Genomic DNA, 21,004 nt, shown 5'->3' on the forward strand with positions numbered 1-21,004 from the left:
ATTTTGCTTGTGGGAAGCTGGCCGGGAATGATGATCATGTGATTGTGAGATGCAAGCTGGTTCCCCAGCACCTGGATCATGCCCATGAGATTGCTGGGATGAAGATCAGTTATAAGCACCACTCGCTTAGCCCATGTAACTTCAGAACCGTTTTGAATGAGAGATCGCTGACAGAGGAATTATTGATCCTAATCTTATATTACTTTTTTTTTAATTTAAATTATCTCTGTTAATTCAGTTAATTTCAAAATCCATTTTCAACAGTTGGCATCTCTTTTTCTTTCTAGTGTTTGGCAAGTACAATCCTCACAGCCAATACCATGTGAAGGAATAGCACCCCAAATTGTTTTTTCAATTGACTTGTCCATCATACCTAAAAGAAAAGCTTCAGGTTTCATTAAATTTATATCTTAAATATTTTTGGCATTGGCATTGTTATATTTATCCAGTATATTTTCACATATATGCAAGACATCACATATGATAAAATGAACCTGGATTTTGACTACATTTCCAAGACTTATTTTAATTGAATTTTTCTAATAGCTACATTGACGGTCATTATCTGATCAACCCTCTTTTGTATGGCTCAATAGTGCCTCCTAAAATGTCTGGTTTAGGATCCCCACCCTAACAAAACAGAATAAAATGGAATTTAATTTCTTCCAAAGAATGCCTTTTCATGTAATCCCATTTATATACTGATATAAACACATGTGCATACATCTGCACTTTTATCTTAATGCCAGGGTCATGATAAAGTTTAGCCACTGGATAATACAATTTGCACAAATTTGCTCGATAGAACCAGAGATTGGGGATGGAGCATTTTTCTTCATTTGGCAAAGCAACAGTCAGTCTCGCCAAACATTTGGCTTTTAGTTATCCTTGGTTTTTTTTCCTATAAATGAGGATTATGTTCAAAATTAAGAATAAAAAGGGCCTGTGGGCAACAATAATCCAGAAGCCTCAGATAATCTTCTTTAACCATTGTTATCTAATAAACTTTGAATATGTGCTGAAACAGAATACCGTATTTTTGGACTATAAAGATGCTCGGGGACTATAAGACACATCTAGCTTTTGGGGAGGAAAACAAGGGAGAAAAATAATCTGCCTCTGCCTCCAGCATCCATGCAGTATTCATCTGGCAGCCTGGTTCACTGCCGCCACTGCCGTTCAACGCGGCCCATTTGCCATGGCCTGTTTGCCGCTGCCCATTGGCACAGCCCATTTGCCATGGACCATTCACTGCTGCCTTTTCACCATGGCCAGTTCACCTGCAGCCCGTTCACTGCCACCACCCGCTGGTGATGGCTGATCGGTGCCACACCAACCTCCCTCCCTCCCCCCACCACAATATTGGAGTATACGTCACAGAGACATTTCTACCCACTTTTGGGGGGAGGAAAGTGCATCTTATACTCCCCAAATATGATAGCTCTGCTCTACATTTTGCATGATAATTTTTTCCAAATGTTTGACATTACACATGTCCCTCTAGTCATCTCCACATGACTAATTATTCTTCTGCTTTCCTATCTATTCTAGACTGTTAACAATGTAGATATCTAGGCTAACCATCTTCAGCTGTTGGAGAAAAGGAGGGGTATGATTGTGTTTATGGTGGTTTGGTGAAAATGAGCACTTTTGGGTTAAAATATTTTCAAGATTCCCCCCCCCCTAATTTGGAGGTTCTCTTGTACTTGCATCTCCTACTTGAGCAAGTGGCAGTTGTGACCAAGAAAGTCTTTGCCGTGTTGTGCGCGAACTATCCCCTTCCTGGACTAACAGTCTCCCATGCTGTTGTGGATCGCCAGCAGAGCTGATGGCAGATTCGGACGGTGAGGAGGTTGGGGAGGAACATGGGCCAGTCCTGGAGTCTGGGGAAGGCTCTGATGAGGGCTCTGTGTCGGAGGCAGAGAGGGGGTGGGCAAAGCCATATGCCGTTATCAGCTGCCTTCAGATTCAGACAATCGCAGAGTTGCCAGATGAAGGGGAACAGCTAAAGACAGGGGTCAATTTGGGAGTAAAGCACAGGTGGACGATGAATGGCCCCTCCCAGAGGAAATAAAAGAGTGAAAGGGGATTGGAGTTGCAGGAGACAATTAGCTTGCTTAATTGGTTTGTAACTCTCCCAGACTCCTTGCCAAGGTTTGCAGATATCGGCCTGGCAGCTTTCCAAGCCAGATAAGGTCTGTGACTGTAAATCCTCCCTTGAAAGACTTTTCTGGATGTGGATGAGCAGAATTCACAGTAAATTAATAAAATGAGTTTTTGTCAGGACCAGGAGCTTGCTTCATGCTCTTCAGAAGCTAGGTCAGAACACATGCCCTGATCACCTCCCAGTTGAACTATTGTAATGCACTCTGCGTGGGTCTGCTCTTGAAGAGTATCTGGAAACTTCAGTTGGTCCAAAATGTAGTGGCTTGCAAAAAAATATGCTTTTATAAATTATATAAACTACCAGAAAAAAGTAACATTAAAACTTGGCTTTCTTATGTTACCTTGATCTTATTCGTCTTACAGCAAAATCAGTGTAATGTTGTGTTGCTGGAAGCGGTTGGTGTTTTTAACTTGGTTGTAAAAGAAGAGCCTCAAATTGCTAGAGTCTCAGATGATTTGCTATGTTTGTTCCCCACTTCCCTCCCACTGCAGACTAGAAGACTAAAAATAGTGTTCAAAGTTCTCTTTCAAAGATTTTTGTGTAGGCTGACCAGTCTTTAAGTTTGTATCCTGAGGTCTGTCATAATAAGTAAACTCAAACAGGAAGACTGTTGTTAACATGATACTGCTTCAGAGCTGCAGAATAAATCTTTTGGTTTGCTAAAAGAATATCCGCTGCAGACTCTAGGGTAAATTTCATAATGTGTGCATGTTATTAAGTAACAGATTTATTCATCAAATAAATAACTATTGTTGGACAAGATAGATATGCATATTTCATCCCCCCCAAAAAACAACTACTACTACAAACTGCACATGATTTGTACCAGAGGAGCCTTCCTCCAACGAAGTAAGTTATAGGTGAAATTTACTCATGTAACAGTTGACAGTCAATTATACTGATGCAATTAGTGTTATAATTGCATCAGTAATATTGCAATAGAAACCAATTAAATGAAAGGCAGCAATAACTGTTTTTTCTTTAAATGTGCACATGGACACACCTATGTATCCATACTGTGTGTACAATTTTGATCACTTTAGCTCAGACATTATATTGTAAACTGTCAAAAGTGGAGAAAAGAGTATCAATTAATCAGGAGTGCTAAGGAAAAATCCAAAGGAATCTGGTACATCTTTTCCAACCAACACATTTTATTAAACATTTTGTGGAAACTTTTGGCTTTAGGCAATCTTAAATCATCTCAAATAAAATTGGTTTTTAACACACTGCAATTTTTATTGCATACGATATTTAATTTATATGTAACCTGCATCTGCTTAAGCAATGTTTTCCGCTTTCTTATCCCTGCTTCATTCTGGTTTAAATCCTACATCAGTGATTCTGTGGATCTGATGAGGTGACCTGAAGCCCTAAAATAAAAATAAAATTAAAAATTGCTCCCCTACCCTTTCATGATATCATTCTGTTCCTGGCCACCCAAAGGATCTGCCTCCAGGTTATGAAAGGAGGAGAGTTTCCCTAGATCAAATTATAGCAGATCTTGGCATATTGTCCCTATGCTAACAGAATAGATAATCTGCTTTCAGTGGATTTCAAACAAATGACAAATTAGGAATTTAGATTAAGACATAATTGGATGGTTAATTTCCTAATTAATTTTGTTTATCCTTTCTGCTCATCCAGACTATAATTCTTTGGTATGCTGATTAGAGACACACAACTCTGTAATCCTGTATTTACACTGAAGGTCAACATTGTTTAGCTATTTCTGCTGATGACCCCATTTATAAATGCTAAATCAGAATTACTTGCAACTCTTATTATGTCTATGAAGATTCTCAATCATCCAGGTCATGATTGTCCCAAAGGTGTTTTTCAAGAGTTTCTGGTTTTTCTTGAAGACGTTTTGCTTTTCAGCCAAGAAGCAACTTCAGCTCTCTTATTATGACATCTAAATGGTGACCATTTTTGTTCTATCCAAGCTGCACTGATTCAAAAGGAAATATTTGCAATGATTTTTTTTTAATTAGACAGTCTGGACTGAGGTCAAAGTTCCACTTCAACATGGTTTGCACCAGTAAATTATGCTTCTGGTGAAAAGCAAACTAAAATGAGATTAAAGCTATTTCAAATTTATGAAAGAAAGGAGAACAGGATTAGAATTTAAATGTAAAAGACAGTGAGTGACCCGTTTTGCCAATTCTAGAACAAAAGTGGTAAGTAGGAGTAATATTTGGCCATTTTTGGAGTCAAAGTTAACTTTATTTGCAAGTCTTCTTGCTTGGAGAGAAATAGTATATCTAGTAGGTATCTCTTGTTTATCTGCCCAGTATCAAAATAAATTGTTTTGCCTTCTCTTATTTCTATAGTGCAAGAAATATTGACAGGAGAAAAATAGCTGCCACGTCCTCCAGTTGTTTACTTGTAATGCAGGATTAGTTCTCATGTGTAATACTAAGCACAGATTAATTCTGAAGATAGTTGTTGGCCTATGACTAGTTGCGACTTGGCAACTGGTCCAGATTTGCGGCTGTTTGCAGTGGTGGATCAGGACCTCCATAAACAAGGGAGGGGCTGGAATCTCCTCCTTGTTCGTTGCCATGGCAGAAAACATTGCCATGTCAGGATCCCTAGGTGGAGGCACTGAAGGGTCCCCAGTCCCCACCTTGGTGGTTTTCCTTGCCTTGCCCAAGAGAATCTTGAACATGGCTGGGACAAAGAGGCCCGAAGAAGAGGACTCATCTGAGGGGACCACATCTTTGTCCTCCAAGAAACCCATGTCCTGGAGATTTTCCTCCCCCATGACCGAGGCTTTGCTAACCATGGAAGGAGAGGAAGCATGATACTGGGTCCAGCCCAGACCCCCCATGTCTGGAAGAAAAAGAGCTCTTATCCCGCTAGGCAATGCCTTGCGAAATGGCTGCAGAAATAAGCCTTTTAAGACCTTCAGGGAGTTGATCCAAATCCTCTATATCGCCATAAGCAGAACTAGGCCCCTGGGGAGCCACCTGCACGAAGGGAAGGGTCCCCTAGACGTACCCTCCAAAGGATCACCTGAGGGAGAGGGGGATCCCCTCCTCCTGGAGTAGGCATGAGGCCTGTCAGGAGAGACTGAGGGAAAAGAAGGGCTAACCCCCTAGGGGAAGAACGGCTAGAAATAGGCCCGAGAGGAGATCGGGACCTGTCCCGGGATGAGGGCACAGCTGACTTGGCCTGCCTCTCTGCCCTGGCAAACATTTTCTCAATTGACCTGTGTCGCCTGGCCTTCTCCCTGGTGGAGGACCTAGACGGGCGCTGGGCAGCCAAGGAACCCAAGGGGAACCCCTTGCCCCACCCCCTGGTCAAGGTCTTCTCCACCCCTGATTGGGCCCACCACCTGGCCCTGGGAATCTCTGCCCCCTCGTCAATAGCCTACTCCACATGTCTGACGAAGGAAGCAGGAAACACAGGCCTCTGTAGGCCCCGCTGGATCTGGACCTGGCAGGACTATGGAAAAACTAGGCCAAAACCCCCCTTGGCTAGGCCTCACGAAACATAGCAGGGAGAATCAGAGGCCTTGCGCACGTGGCGGCAGCCAAAATGGCCACCGGAGCTCTGTGCATGGGCGAGGAGTCGCAGGCAACCCGCACGGCTCAGCCTGGCTTCCAGGAGCCGGTACTGCTCAAATCGATGTTGCGGGGAGCCATGCGGCACCCAGGCCGCACTCCTCACCCCCAATCGCCCCTTGCAATGCAAAGCAATAAACCTGGCAAAGCAGCAGCTGCCCAGATCAATCGATGGCTCCGCGGGTGGCTCGTGCACTCCAGAAGCCGCTTTCACCGCTGTTCCCTTAAAGGAGAGCTGCCCCCTCCGCAGCTGAATCCTGGAGCTGGCACCCCCGCAATCCTGGGGATAGGGCTGAGGCTCCGGGACCATGGGGGGGAGGCAAAATGCCCCACAGGGCCCTCCCCAACCACCTGAGGCAGAGAGCTGTCCCTTGGGGCTGCAGCTGCACAATTTAGAAAAAACTTTTAAAATGCCCAATTAAACCAAATGAGAGATCAGATTGAAATAAATAGAAATCCTACCAGAATATTCTCAACAGTACTTGGACCAAGAAAGACTGAGAGGAAACTGGGCTAGGATTGGAAAGCACCAGTATTAAGAGTTTGCTCTCAGTCTTTGGACCAATCAGGCTTTGAGAATACCACATGTGACCACTCCCCCCTTCCTCTTAAAAGACACGTTCAGGTAAGACCAACGTTCTATCTCATTTGATTTATAACTGTGGTAAAATATTGTGCCCATAGCAGTAATAGGCCAAACTAAGGTCTCAAAATGCAAAATAGCTTTAATAGATTTGGTCACTATGCAATAAAAGTTGTGTTATAGCCATTTTGAAATATACAAAAATCAAGGATAATCTCAAGTGGAGCTCAACTCCTAGTTACTGTAGTTATGCAGTTGGCTTGGAAATCTTACAGAACTTGTTTGCTGCTGCATTGTTCACTCTTTAGCCAAGTGGCCCCCAATCTTTTGGGTACCAGGGAACGGTTCCGTGGAGAAAAGTTTTTCCATGGACCAGAGGTTTTGTGTGCTACCTGCATTCAGTGGGTGGGGGTTTGTTTGTTTACGCAGCCCGTTGCTGACATGCCACAGACCACGGACCCCCAGGGGTTAGAGACCCCTGCTCCAGCGTACATCTCTGGGAGGTCCAGATTCTCTCATATCAAGTACTCATCAGAAATTACCTTTTTAGCTTCATAGGACAATCAGTGTCATCTAAGTGATGTCATCTGCTGAACTTCGAGAGTAAATACTCATCATTATAAATATTTCCCTTACATCATTAGTAATGTGAAAATGTAAAGTGGGAAAGATATTGAACTTTAAAACTAAACTTTGTGACTTACTATGCTGGTAAATAAATGGCCAAATTAAGTTATCTGAGGAGAATATTTCCATAGAGATATTAACACAGTCATAAATTTAGAGACGAGTACTGGATATATGAAATTCATCTGACTGGGGATTCAGTGAAATTGAAAATTGCTAATTTCATAAGATGTTATATTATCTTGAAACAATTACTTATGAGATGAGTAACATATATAATTAAATGATCTCATAATAATATTAAGAGAATATACTTTCTCATGTATCAAAAATATTCAGAAGCTTTCAGTTCTAGGTATGCATAATTCTTATTAGGCTTTCTTGAGCAACAACATCATATAAGATGCATATAATTGCCCTAAATTTTAAGAAAACAATGTTCTACTGTAAAAACTCACTGCTGCTTTCTTGACATATCATGATGTATGGATCATTTTCAAATTAAACTCAAAACACACTTTTCAAATAAAATATCCAGGTCAGGGGTGGTATTCACTTACCTTCCCTACCGGTTCGCAAATACACAGCCTTTCATGCATGCATTTTTGACGAAAAAGGGCCTAAATGGGATGCCGTAGAACTGGGTTGGTGGGCAGGGCCACCCACTATTTCCACTAGTGGTTCGAGTGACTCGGTCTGAACTGGTAGAATACCATCTCTGATCCAGGTGAATAAAGACAATTTCACAGATCTGAGTCCAGCCTAGGGAAATGCGGTTATGGGAAAGACTGCAATCTTCAGGTTTGGCACTATTAAGCAGCTTCAGTGCTAACTTTCTATTCTATTTTTCTATTGAATAAATTTCAAGTACTTTTCAGCTGTAGAGCTGGGGATACATCTTTGTTTCTATGTTACATTTAGGAAATTTTGTTCTTAAAAGTGGTTTAACTTTCCCAGCTCAAATAACATTTTAATGCTACTGTAGCATAAATGTTACTACTATTCTTCTATACAAGGTTGATAGAAAATTATGAAGCAACTGTATCATGGAATCATTTTGGGGTTGTTTTTATGGACAGAAAATGGTCAAGTTAGTTTCATGTTTTCCAGAAAGATTACGGCAACTTTTCATATTTGTTCCTGGATTTTACAGTTTTGGTAGCTAAAACAGGGATTTTGAGAAACAGTCTTTTCATTAGATTAACCAATCGGTCTGGCATTGATTTCATAACTTCGGGTTGCATAATATGAAATTACATAATATTACTTAGAATAATCTTGTTTCTGTGTGTGTGGGCCTTCCTATTCAGTTCTAATGCAATTACATGTTTAAAAAGCTGTTTGTAGACTTTGAAAGGCCAGAAGCCATAATCTGGGTATTGATTATTATTTTAAGTTTAGATGAAAGGAGGAATCTGTCATAAAATATAGATAGTAGAATTTTGGGCTTTATTTTTAATGAAATAAATTAAAAAAAAAACAGTGTCAGATTTCTTCCTCCATTTGTGCCTCTCCTACACTTCCCTAAACCTTTTCCCTCTGAGAATCCTCCAGTTCTGAAAAGTACTGCAGAAATAGACATTCTTGGAAAAAGAGAGAGTGAATATTTCTAGCTGACACTGTATAACCTAATTGTTACAACCGTTCTCCTCAAAAGAGTTGATCTTAACAATTGTGAACAAGTTCCATTTTTAGCAGAACTTTAAAGTTCACTGATCTTATTCATCCCGAGTTTAACTGTTTATTTGTATTTTGGTTTTTTATATTTTGGGGGAGGGGGGGTTGGTGGCTATGTAACAAATGTTTTTGCTATTAATTTAAACTGTTTTAATTGCTGAAAATGTATAGATCAGGAGTGTCCAATCTTGGTAAGTTTAAGACTTATGGACTTCAGCTCCTAGAATTCCCTAGCCAGCTTCCTATTATTCTTCTCGGATACCAGCTTTGCCCCTATCACTATAATGATTGTATTAATTACAGCATACCCATCTCACTTTTCCTCTAACTTCTTCCCAGTGCCTGTTTTACCATTAGCTACCTTTTGGGAGGGCTTGATAAGCACACTAAACCAGCCATCAACAAGGTCACTAGGAACTGAGCCTGTATTGAAGGAAGCTGCTGATTCTCCCAGAAAATGAGGTTAATGCCTATTTGCCCCTACATAGTTTTTTTTAAAGGGCAAATGGAGAACATTTATTATTTTATTTTTACCTAGATACATAAAAAGGAGGGGAAATCCCACAAAATATCCCAACACTCATCACAAATATATTACATTACAGTTTTAAAAATACGCTGCTTGCCACCCTGCAGACTCAGACATGCAAAACACATTCCCATGTTGTTTGTCACGTACTGTTGGTTATCTTACTTCCTCCCTCTGCTGGTGATACCGAAAGCTTCAGCAGAACTCCAGATACATCTGTGAAGATGATGATTTGAGGGTTTGGTTTTTTCTCCCTAGTCTCTGAGTAAAAGATGAAATTTCCAAGAAGCTGGGGCTTTCTAGAAATATTCTAGGTTCCTTTGCTCCAGAACTATGCTATTTCTAGCCAGGAATTGTGCTTTTCCTGTTTCAATTCACTCTTCCAACATACTGTGCCAATGTCAGTCCATACAAATCGCGAAATATTCCTTCCAGCTTTTCTTGAATTCAGTTTTATTTATTTATTCAGTTTCAGTTTGCTGTATTAAGTTTTGTATTCTCCATCTCTCTCAATAAATTATAAAACTAAATGGATGGATGGATCTTCTTTGGGATTTTTCTTTTTTTAATAAATTGTCAGGGTTGAATATAATTGATATTTACCACTGAATATTTGTGTTTTGATGCTTAAAATTACACTAAAATATTTGAATGTTAAAAAGGTTCGTTATGGGTTACTCTCTCTTTTTAATATAAAGTTGATTTTGTTTGTTTCCAGTAAAATTAGATTATCTACCAAATGGAAGAGTGGAGAACTAAATTCCCTAGTTTTAGTGACTCTATGCTGTATAGTTAGGAAGTAGCATTTTTGAGATTATCTCAGTGTTTGCATTTTAATAGCCAGAAAGCCAGATGGTCTGTAATACTCTTGAATTGGGTAGATGCCAATTAGATGCTCATTAGGACATAGTAATATGGTAACAGTGGAATCTACTAAGCCACTACTCCAAAGTAGGAGGTGGAAACAGGGTATGAACACGCAAAAAAGCTTCCGGGAAAGGAAGGTTGGTACTTCCAGCCTTCCATCATGCAGAATATTCTGCTTAATTTTTAAATACATTAACATTTGGTTTTATGGCTTAATATTGATATAGATAGTCCTAGGGTTACCATGGAGCCTGCCCATTATGATCACAAGTGGTAATAATCATTGAGATAATCTTGTTTAACATCCCCTCTCCCCACAACACTGCTCTTCCCGATGTGGTGGTTACACTTTCTCTGTTTTTAGATACATTCCTAATTAAATTGCTGCTAAAAAGTGACAATGTCCAGAAATGATTTTTGCAGTTCCTGGAAAGAAGGACTAGTCTTTGCTGTGAAACACTGTAGAATGACACATTGTGATACACCTGTGCTTCATGAGTAATAATCATGAGAAAATGTAATAAGTCTGTAATCTGTTCTCCATTTTACCTTGTGACATTGCCTGTCTCCTTGGTTTCCAGATGGCTTAGAATCAACAGAAACAAAATGTAAATGGATGGACATCAGAAAAATCTGATGTAAGCTTCTTTAATTAGGACCCTTTCTGCATTTAGAGGAGACTCTAATGTCTCAAAGTCAAGCCAGTAAGTGTTGTTTTCATTATAATTTCTCATAACCTTCTTCAGCAGATATATAACAATATATTTGTTATATTAGTTATAATATATATTATTAGCAATATATTATGACTTAATATTTTGTGTTTAGATGTTCTTTTCTATGTCTAAATGTGAGATCCTATCTTGCCAGTAGGTGTTCTGAAACACTCGTTAGGTGGAGAAACGAGAGGGAACACATGAAATTGCAAAATTCAGAAATATAATACAGTGTTTCCCCGAAAATAAGACAGGGTCTTATTTTCTTTTGACCCCCGAAATAAGTGCTTGGCCTTATTTTCAGGGAGGTCTTATTATTTTTGAGGTGCAGGAAGCAGTGAGTCTGGTCACCTCATGACTGCTGCTGTGTTGCAATATTTTTGGGGAGGGTTTATTTTTTAGTGCATGCACTCAAAAGCCCCATTGGGCTTATTATCCAGGGAGGTCTTATTTTGGGGGAAACAAGGCAGATCTTTTGAAGTTATCTTGTCCTATATGAATGAATTGTTAGACAAGGTTTAAGTATCATTTTTGCTGCTACTCAGATGTACTTCACTTATATTAAACCATGATTTACTTAATCACATTTTGTTGTACAAGCCCTACTTAGTTAGATTCACCCATGCTGTGAAGACATAACCATATACATTTTAGGGGCTATGTATATACAATATGCTAAGTAAAACCCAAAATATATGACATCAAGTTCGTGTTTTTAGCTTTCATCTTACAGTTTTGAGATTTCTCCATTTTATTTGAACCTACTACAGGCTGAAAGGAGATCGTTTAGTACTTTGTTTTGTTAATACTTGACTTGAAGTGGATCTCTGCTTTTCCAAAATATTCAGTCAGAAGACCACCCTCTAATCTTAGTTTCTGTACATTATTTTGTGAATTGATTCTATATTTCCTTTGTTTTTAATCAGATTCTCTGATATTTTGAAAAGACACACATTTTCTTGTTGGGAAGTCACAAATCCATATAAATGCAGGTATGTTCTTTTTCCTAAAATTACTTCTGAAGCAGTAATTGATACAAAAAGTGTAAAACTTTGTATCTTTGTATTTGACTATTGTTGTATTGTTATTTTGCTGTATCTGTCAATATGGGAACATATCCTTTTACCATCTATGCACCATATTATAGAGCATCTACATAGATGGCTTAGTAAGTGGCAGAAGTAGGGTGTGGAACAGCAAAAACAGAAGAGAATCTGGTACTTTTTAAAATCAAGATAACGAAATAGATGTTTATCTCTTTAACAGAATCTTTATACTAGTCATAGATCATAACACACATATGGAGCCTTCAGTCTTCTGCCAACGCCCCACGTTCTTGAATTGCTCGTAGACTTTATATCTCAGGTTTTACTACAATGTTACTAAATTACTTTGCAGGGTTTTGTTTTTCACACTGTTGAAAACACTGTTACAGTGTTTAAGACAGTGTTACTAAATTATTTTGCATAGAGATGGATAATACACCCTGATAGGCTCTGCTATATATCAGTGATGGCGAACCTTTTCAGCACCAAGTGCCCAAACTGGAATGTGCGTGAATGTGTGCTCCGGAGCACCGGAAACCCGATGACTAGATGGCTGGCATGTACATGCCTGTTTTTTGGCCATTTTGAGGGCTGTTTTCAGGCTGTTTTTTGGGCCATTTTTGCCAGAAAAAAACAACCTGAAAAACAGCCCCAAAATGGCTTGAAAAGTGGCCCAAAAATGGCCCAAACAACAACCAGGTTTTTTGGCCAATTTTTTGCCATTTTCAGGCCATTTTCCAGCACTCCAGCACCTGCCAAGACCAGCTGGACAGTGCACATGTGCTACCTTTGGCACACTTGCCATAGGTTCACCATCATGGCTGTTTATCCTAAACAGGTCCAGTTGACATTATTTTGTTGTAAAATAAAGATAAGAAAAATTAATTTTACTCTTGGTTTATTGCTTCCTGGTGTGTTTTTCACTGTTGAATTTATGTCATAATCCATTTGCTAATTCTTTTAAGATGCCTCAAGAAATGTAATATTAATGGAAAGTATTTGATAGTTTGTCTATTTTGTTGTGATATTTTTCTTTCTGTGTATGTAGTATATGTATGTAAAAGAGGACTGTAAAGCGATGGCTTTCTGTGCAAAAATGAGAAGTTCAAAGAAAAATGAAGTCAAGACAGAAGTTCCGGAGCAAATGCTGGAAATAGTGTTCTACTTACAAGACAAACCTTCCCTTCCTTATACAAGTGGCAAGTACACAGCAGAAGAACTTTGCATTGAAGCGGCAAAAAAATGCTGTGAGTTTCAGCAGTATCTTTTATTATTTAGCTTGTTTAAAACAAACAATAATGATTTTTAGACGGGTGAATTTAAAGGGAGTTAATGAATTCCCCGAATAAAGGCTTCATGACTTCTAATTACCGTGTTTCCCTGAAAATAAGACAGGGTCTTATTTTCTTTTTACACACAAAATATGGCTTGGGTCTTATTATGAGGGGAGGGTTTATTATTTTGGGGTTGCCGGGCAGCTGTTCTTTTGATAGCGGGCTCCCAAAGAGCCAGGCACAGCCATGAAGCGACCACGCTCATGAGCAGCCACCCGGAAAAACCCCTTTCCAGCTGGGCACAGCGACATTCACTGACCTAGGGGTATCACCAAGCCGCGTGAGCGCCTGTTCACCACCACCCGGCTCCCATGGCTTGGCGCCTTCAAAATGCCAGTGAATGGTGCTCTGCACGGCTGGAGAGGGGGGGTTGCGCGAGCAGCTGTTCAACTCTCTCTCACATGCCTCCCAGCCTCACAATGCCCTGGCCCAGCTCTCCCTGCAGAGCCAGGGCACCTCCGCTTCTACTGCCGGTGCCACCCCAGCATGGCTTTTTCGGTGGCTTCCAAACCGATTCTTCTGGCAGTGGCCGCTCTGGGCGTACGCTCTATGGTTGTATGCTCTGCCAACAGCCAGCCCACAACCATAGAGCATACGCCCAGAGTGGCCACTGCTAGAAGACTCAGTTTGGAAGCTGCTGAAAAAGCCATGCTAGGATGGCAGCGGCAGCGGAGGTGCCCTGGCTCTGCAGGGAGAGCTGGGCCAGGGCATCATGCGGCTGGGAGGTGCTGGAGCGGGAGCAGAACAGCCGCTCATGCAACTCCCTTCTCCAGCTGTGCAGAGCACCATTCACTGGCATTTTGAAGGTGCCAAGCCACGAGAGCCAGGCGGCGGCGAACAGGCCTTCACTCGGCTTGGCGATATTCCTAGGTCAGTGAATGGCACTCTGCATGGCTGGAAAGGGGGTTTGCTGGGTGGCTGCTGTGCCCGGCTCTTTGGGAGCCTGCTCGCAAGAGAGCAGCCACCCGGCAACCCCCCTCTTCAACTGGCACAGCGCTGCTCACCAACCTAGCAGTATCCTGAAGGCACCAAGCAACACAATCACCTTCCCCCCCCCCCCAGTTCCCGTGGCTTGGCACCTTTGGGATACCGCTAGGTTGGTGAGCGGGGCTTTGCCTGGTCGGAGGTGGGGGGTTATCCAGAGGGCTTATTTGTGGGCGAGGGCTTATATTTTTGCCCACCAGAAAAATGTGGCATGGCCTTATTATCAGGACATGTCGTATTTTGGGGGAAACACAGTATCAAGTTATCTATCATGGTCACGCTGCACTATAATTTTGCAGTAGATTGTGTTGAAAAGATAACATTAGAAGACAGGTAGTCCTTGATTTACAAGCACAGTTGGGACTGCAGGTTCCATCTCTAAGTGATATGGTTGTTAAATGAGTCACACCTGATTTTATTGCTATGATCTTTAAGTGAATCACCACAGCTGTTAAGTGAATTGTATCGTTGTTAAATGAATCCATTATTCCCCATTGACTGCTGTTTGGAAGCCAGCTGGAAAGATTGCAGATAGCAGTCATGTGACCCTGCGATTTACAACTATTGTAAATACATGCGGGTTACCAAAGATCTGAATCTTTATCACTTGACTGCAGGGAGATGGCGGCATTGCAAATGTGAGGACTGATTGTAAGTCAGTTTTTTTCAGTGCCATCATAACTTTGAACAGTTGTTAAAGGAATGGTTGTAAGTTGAGGACCATTTGCAAAATATATTAAAATAGCCCTCAAAAATTAAATTGCCTCCAGTATCAGAGTCTAACCTTGATTGATCTAAATAAAAAATAGAATACATTTTTAACACACACGCGCACCAAAAAAAAAGAAAAACCAAGCAGGGCCAGGTTAGTAGTTGAATGGGATACCTCCCTGAAGTCCAACAGCTAGATGAAGAAGTGAAAAGAAAATCATGGAAGAAAATAATAGTAAACCATTTCCATGCTGTTGCTAAGACGACTACAAGGATAGGACCATGAAGTCACCAAGACTTAAGCTTGACCCCTAATTAGTAAGTAGAAGATAGCAAGGGGCACTGCTGATGGATTGCAAATATGGCCTTGCCTTGTGAATTCTGCTACTGACAGGAACCATGTTGCCTTTGTTTCTGACTCAGTTTGTCACTGTTTCTTTTCCTGTGGACTTAAATCTTTGAAATAGCTGTGTCCAATTGAGGGTATCAGGACAGTGCTTTTCACACAAGCCTCTCATGGAGAGTTGTGCAAGTAGAATTATGAGAAAAGGTCCCATAGGATAATATTTGAAAAAGTGCCCAAAACACACACATGTGAATTACAGACAAGGCAAAGAATGTGTGTAAATTAACTAGTTTCTTTCAGAGTTCAGAATGCTTCATTTACTATCTTAAGAGCCAAGGTGGCGCAGTGGTTAAATGCAGCACTGCAGGCTACTGCTAGATCAGCAGGTCAGCGGTTCAAATCTCACCGGCTCAGGGTTGACTCAGCCTTCCATCCTTCCGAGGTGGGTAAAATGAGGACCCAGATTGTTGGGGGCAATATGCTGATTCTCTGTAAACCGCTTAGAGAGGCCTCTACTGCTATTAACATTGTCAACCTTGACCTAAACATCTTTACTGTACATTATTACATCATTGTTTTACAGAAACAAGATGACTCTCTTTAAGATACATACTTTCTGCTAGTAGATACTCTGTTTTAATATTTCACATGTATATGTGTGTGTGTGTGTGTGTGTATGTATGTATGTATGTATGTAGATTTTTTACAACCCCTGGTAAGCCCCAATTATGGGAGGAAGCTAACTGCTTCCATCATCTGTCAATTGGCTCGTCACAAGAGTCCATCACGACAGAAACCCAATATTTTTACTGTTGCCTTTGTTATATTTGTGTTTTTTTTTAAATAAACACACACACACACACACATATATATTCCTTCCTTCCTTCCTTCCTTCCTTCCTTCCTGTAATTACAGTTTCAATTAATGTGTTTATCACTGCTTTTCTGTGAATGTTACTCATTAATGTGGCCCCACCCCTTCAGTAGATTCTCTTCCTTTTTGCTTATTGTTTGTGGACAGAACAAAAATCACTTGGATGGACTTCAAGAATTCATGTACTGTACTTATTCTGAGTAACTTTTTTTTATTATAAACTGCAGTGAATGTTTGAAAAGCCCATATATTATTGATACTAATTGAGTTTAAAAGCTGTGTGTAGCACAGTAGCCAATAATGCAAGCATATAAGGCAATTGCTTCCAAATTGTTTAAAAACTTAAAAGTATGATGGAAGTCATTTGAAAAATCATCCTTTTTGATTCCTTGCTAGTTTATACAGATTACAGTCTGACTGTATTTAACTGAAAATTATACGTTAGTTTTCCAGTTTTTAAAAGTGATTTAAGATCTTAAGTCAATCTTTGGTGCAATAAATTGTGAATAAGTTTTGGTTAATTTCAAGCAGGATTTTCTTAGTTTGTCCTTAGAACCAAAGATACTATTTCTCTCTATGTTTGATTGAGAGTAGAAACTCTGGAAAAATGCCCAGAACACGCCCTGAGTCTTGCTTTAGGAATGTTTGGAAACAGTTCTTAGCTTCTTGATATTAGTTTTTCTAAATTTGTTTGTGTATGTATGTGTACTGTGGATTGTTGCCAAACTGCAGTACTGATTGTAAATCACATGCAAACACTGTTGTGATGCTTTTTGCAAATGGACATTTATTGAAGCAGAAGTACAATAATTAATGGGGGAAGGAGAGAAAATAAATATATTTTAAGATCTCATTGCCCCACCCAAAACTCTTAAGAGTTATTATTTACCTGATACTTTTTCCTCTTCTCTATTTTTCCCCAATAGTGCATTATATTAGTCATTGAAGAGAGGGATTACTTTATTGGCTCCACCAATGTTTGCCTTTTCTTTCCTGCTATATATACGCTGATGGCTCCTTTTGTGCCAATTGCCACTTTCTTCCTCCAGTTCCTTCTAACCTTTGCCACACATTTCTTATACCAAAGTCTTCAATTGACCTTTGCCTGCTGTAATAGACCCAAGCAAATAAGCTATCATTTACAAAGTTATACAATAAAGATAACTAAAATGGTGATTCTGCTTTATAGTCTCATTGAATAAAGGCAAACAATAACAGCTATAATAATCCTTATTGAACATTTTTATATTAACAAGCAGTACTGTGTAATTGAAAGGACAAAGTATGGTAATTTTAACAGTAAATATAGTTTTATATTGCATTTAGCTATTCATTGAACTATTGTTTTCTTCTTTTTGTTTCTTTCTTTTTTCTTTTACCAGCTATTTCTCCTCTGTGCCACAATTTGTTTGCCCTTTTTGATGAAAGTAGAAAGATCTGGTATGCACCAAATCACATCTTCTACGTTGATGAGAAAACATCACTCCGTGTTCATTATCGCATGAGGTAACAATGACAATACAATTGGTGAGATAGTAACTTTGTGGCCTGCTTCAGCATGAAGCCTTCACCTTCTTTCCAGAAACCACAGCTAAAAGGCATTTCACATTAGAGCAATTTTGAAAGATGGCAATTGTACTCTTCATGACACAGATTAGAAAAAAGCAGGTCTAAATTGAATAAACTCCCCAATTCTTTCTATTGTCTTATCCAGGGGTGGGCTGCTGGGGCTTCACACAGGTTCAGGCGATTCTCTAGCTAGGATACTGCCCAGTTCGGCGAACCACCAAATGCCACCCCTGGCTGGCCACGCCCACCCTGCCTCTCCCAGGAGTCTCCATGCGGCCCATTCATCATGCCAGTTAAGTGCAGGGCCCATGTAGCGGCTCAGGGAGGGGGAAAATGGGCCTACCAGAGGTTCCAGAAGTCCGGGAATGGGCCTGTTTCCGGTGTCCAGAGGGCCTCCAGAGCCTGGAGGAGGCCATTTTTCACCCTCCCAGAGGCTCAGGGAAAGTCTCCAGAGCCTAGAATCCTGCTACAGGAGGCCGATAGGCCACACCCACCATAACCACACCCACCCAGCAACGGGGCAGTGAACCCATTGCTGCAATTTTTGAAGCCTACCTCTGGTCTTATCCCAGCCAACCAGAGGGGCATGCCCTTAGCTGGTGGGTCCCAGGAGTGAAGCCTTTTCAGGTATGGTGCCTGTCCTCAGAAATATCATCCCTCCAGAATTACACTGGCCATGTCCTCCATTGGCCTTCCATAGAGGTGGCTCTATGCTCATATTTGGGGTTCCAGATGTGTGACAGAGATTATACTTGGTTGTGTAAAATGTTTGATTGTGGCTTTTACGAGGTTTTTTTCCAGCTGCTATGGGTTTTATGTTTTCTGTGTTTTTTAAAAAAATATTGTTAACTACCCAGATATGTATTTGTGATGAGCAGCCAGATAAGTCTATTAAATAATTACATATAAATAAATAAATAAAATAGGTCAGTTAAATTGATTTAGTACGAAAATAAAGCTAAGCTTATGACTGGTGTTTTATAATCACTATATACAGGAGAATGTGAAGGGGATTTTTGAAATGTTAAGAAGGTCTCTTAAAACATCTTCAATGTTCAATGTTCATTACACTTGTATGCCACCCTATTCCCGAGGGACTCAGGGCGGCTAACAAACAAGGTGGGGAGGGGGAAAATACAAAAAACAAACAAAGACAAAACAAATAAAAAAAACCAGCTTAAAAACAACGCAACAGTTGCAACAATTCAAGTGGGGCTGGGAACTCATCAGCCCCAGGCCTGCCGGAACAGCCAGGTCTTGATAGCTTTGCAGAAAGCCTGAAGGGTGGTGAGGGTCCGAATCTCCACGGGGAGATCGTTCCAGAGGGCCGGAGCAGCCACAGAGAAGGCCCTCCCCCGAGGGGTCGACAGTCGACATTGGCTAGCGGATGGTATTCGGAGGAGGCCTAATCTGTGGGATCTAATTGGTCGTAGGGAGGTAATTGGCAGGAGGTGGTCTCTTCGAATACTGAATGTATTTTAGTAGGATGTAGGCTGGTATGGTATGTTGACTCACAGGTAGCCTCAAGATTAGAGATCTTAGTTTGCATTAAGTAGCATAAAAGAGCGTGTTGCAAAAATAAAATGAATGTGAGAACAAGATATGATGTATTTAATAAGAAAAAGATATTCAAAGAATATCATTGAAAAGAGCAAGGATCAGTGAAGATTAATTAAGTTAGGACAAACTCGCATCGTCACTGCATTGTCATGTGATGTATCGTGAACTTTTCACTCTTTGCTAAACCGGGCGTGGGCATGGCCAGCTTGTAATGCGTCTGGCTTGCGGGTCATGAGTTTGACACCCCTGAGTTAGGGAAAGCATAAGGGCATTAGCCCCTTTACTTAATTTCTTTCTGGCATTCTGTTGGGTTGTAAAGACTAAAAAATAGAAAATGCAGAGCGAGTTTGATGGGAAGGGGTGGGGGGAAAGGGTTAAATCAGGAGCCTCTAGTAGACTAAATGGAATGGAAATGGAAATGGAAATAATCAAATGACTCAAATAAAACTGAATTCAAGAAAAGCTGGAAGGAATATTTCACAATTTGCCTGAACTGACATTGGCACAGTATGTTGGAAGAGGACAAAAAAAGAAATAAGTGGTTTGAGAATGTTGAAAACCAGTAAGACTATCAGTATATATGGAGTGACTGAAGATCCCCAGAGAAAGGTGAGAAATTTATAGAACAAAATGCAATGTATGAAGTAGTATATAGAGATGAGAGAAGATGGCTTTTAAGAATAGAAAGATATGGAGAAATATAGGAAATGGTGTTGGTATATACAGTATTTTTTTCTTTCTTATGTCCTTATTTTCTTTGTTTTAATATTTCTTACGCCCTTTGTTCTGCATAATGTTGCTTATCCCAAAAATAAATAATATGATTGCTATGCATGTATGTGCATTCACATCTCTCTCATTATGCTGCAGTTGCTCTGTTTAACTCTGAGCAGAAAGAACCACTTATTTATTTAAATAAGCATTTATTATTTTCTTAATAACACTTTATTGCATTTGTAGAAATATTGTTCCAGTAAAAGGTATGAGGACTTCCTGAACAATCTGTACTTAATATTCAGAGCCAAACTCAGATATACTATAGTAGCTATTAAATAAATTGCCCTTGGAAAAAAAATAAGCAATTTGAGTTTCAGTAAATATCTACAGCAAGTGAACCATATAATGATTGGATCAATTAGTCATTTGGACTCTGATAAACATTTAGTCAAGTATAGATTTATGAAAGGAAAAAGTACTTATATAGCCTTTAAAGGCTATATAGAATCCTGAGCTGAGATTTTATTATAATATACTTTAGGGGGTCTGCTCAGAAAGCTCCCTTAAGAAATCATTTATAAAAACATTTCAACAACTGAGATCCCATACATCAGGCAGGAAGATTAACTGAAGAATACCTTGTCACTGTTTTCAACTTGATTCAATATCAAGTTATGCCCACTGATAGGATGGTCTAGGGCGTGGATGTCCAAACTTGGGAATTTTAAGACTTGTGGACTTCAACGCCCTGGTCTATGGGCATTTGAAAGCAATAGATCTCAGTAGAATTTCTTTCTACTGCAGTACCAATGAAATCCTACTTTTTTCAGTACCTGGGAAGAAATCTGATGAGAAATGGTACTTTAGTACAAAATTTTAAAACTTTCAAATCCCATTGATCTTGAAATATTAAATATGTGCTGAACAAGGCATATTTTTGAATAGCACCAAAATGGCTATGTATGATAGATTACTTTCAGCTACTCTATTGCATTTACTGCCAAATTACTATATTTTCCGGAGTATAAAATGCACCTTTTTCCCTCAAAAAAGAGAGTGAAAATCTGGGTGCTTCTTATACACTGAATACAGCATTTTTTGCCTCCCAAAACCCTGCCCCCTTTGCAAA

At 40.0% G+C, this 21,004-nt stretch overlaps 1 protein-coding gene across 1 annotated transcript in view; it reads left to right on the top strand.

Annotated features, from left to right (window-relative positions):
• JAK1 (Janus kinase 1) overlaps positions 1-21,004 on the top strand; it is a 65,461-nt gene that overhangs the window by 8,035 nt on the left and 36,422 nt on the right. Inside the window, exons 2-5 of the mRNA XM_032218910.1 lie at positions 10,601-10,723; positions 11,662-11,727; positions 12,830-13,028; positions 17,412-17,535. Of these exons, the coding sequence (XP_032074801.1) occupies positions 11,722-11,727; positions 12,830-13,028; positions 17,412-17,535 (329 nt within the window). The 5' untranslated portion in view covers positions 10,601-10,723; positions 11,662-11,721. The remainder of the gene's footprint in view (positions 1-10,600; positions 10,724-11,661; positions 11,728-12,829; positions 13,029-17,411; positions 17,536-21,004) is intronic.

Source organism: Thamnophis elegans, chromosome 5, assembly GCF_009769535.1.
Source record: "Thamnophis elegans isolate rThaEle1 chromosome 5, rThaEle1.pri, whole genome shotgun sequence".
Lineage (NCBI taxonomy): Eukaryota > Metazoa > Chordata > Lepidosauria > Squamata > Colubridae > Thamnophis > Thamnophis elegans.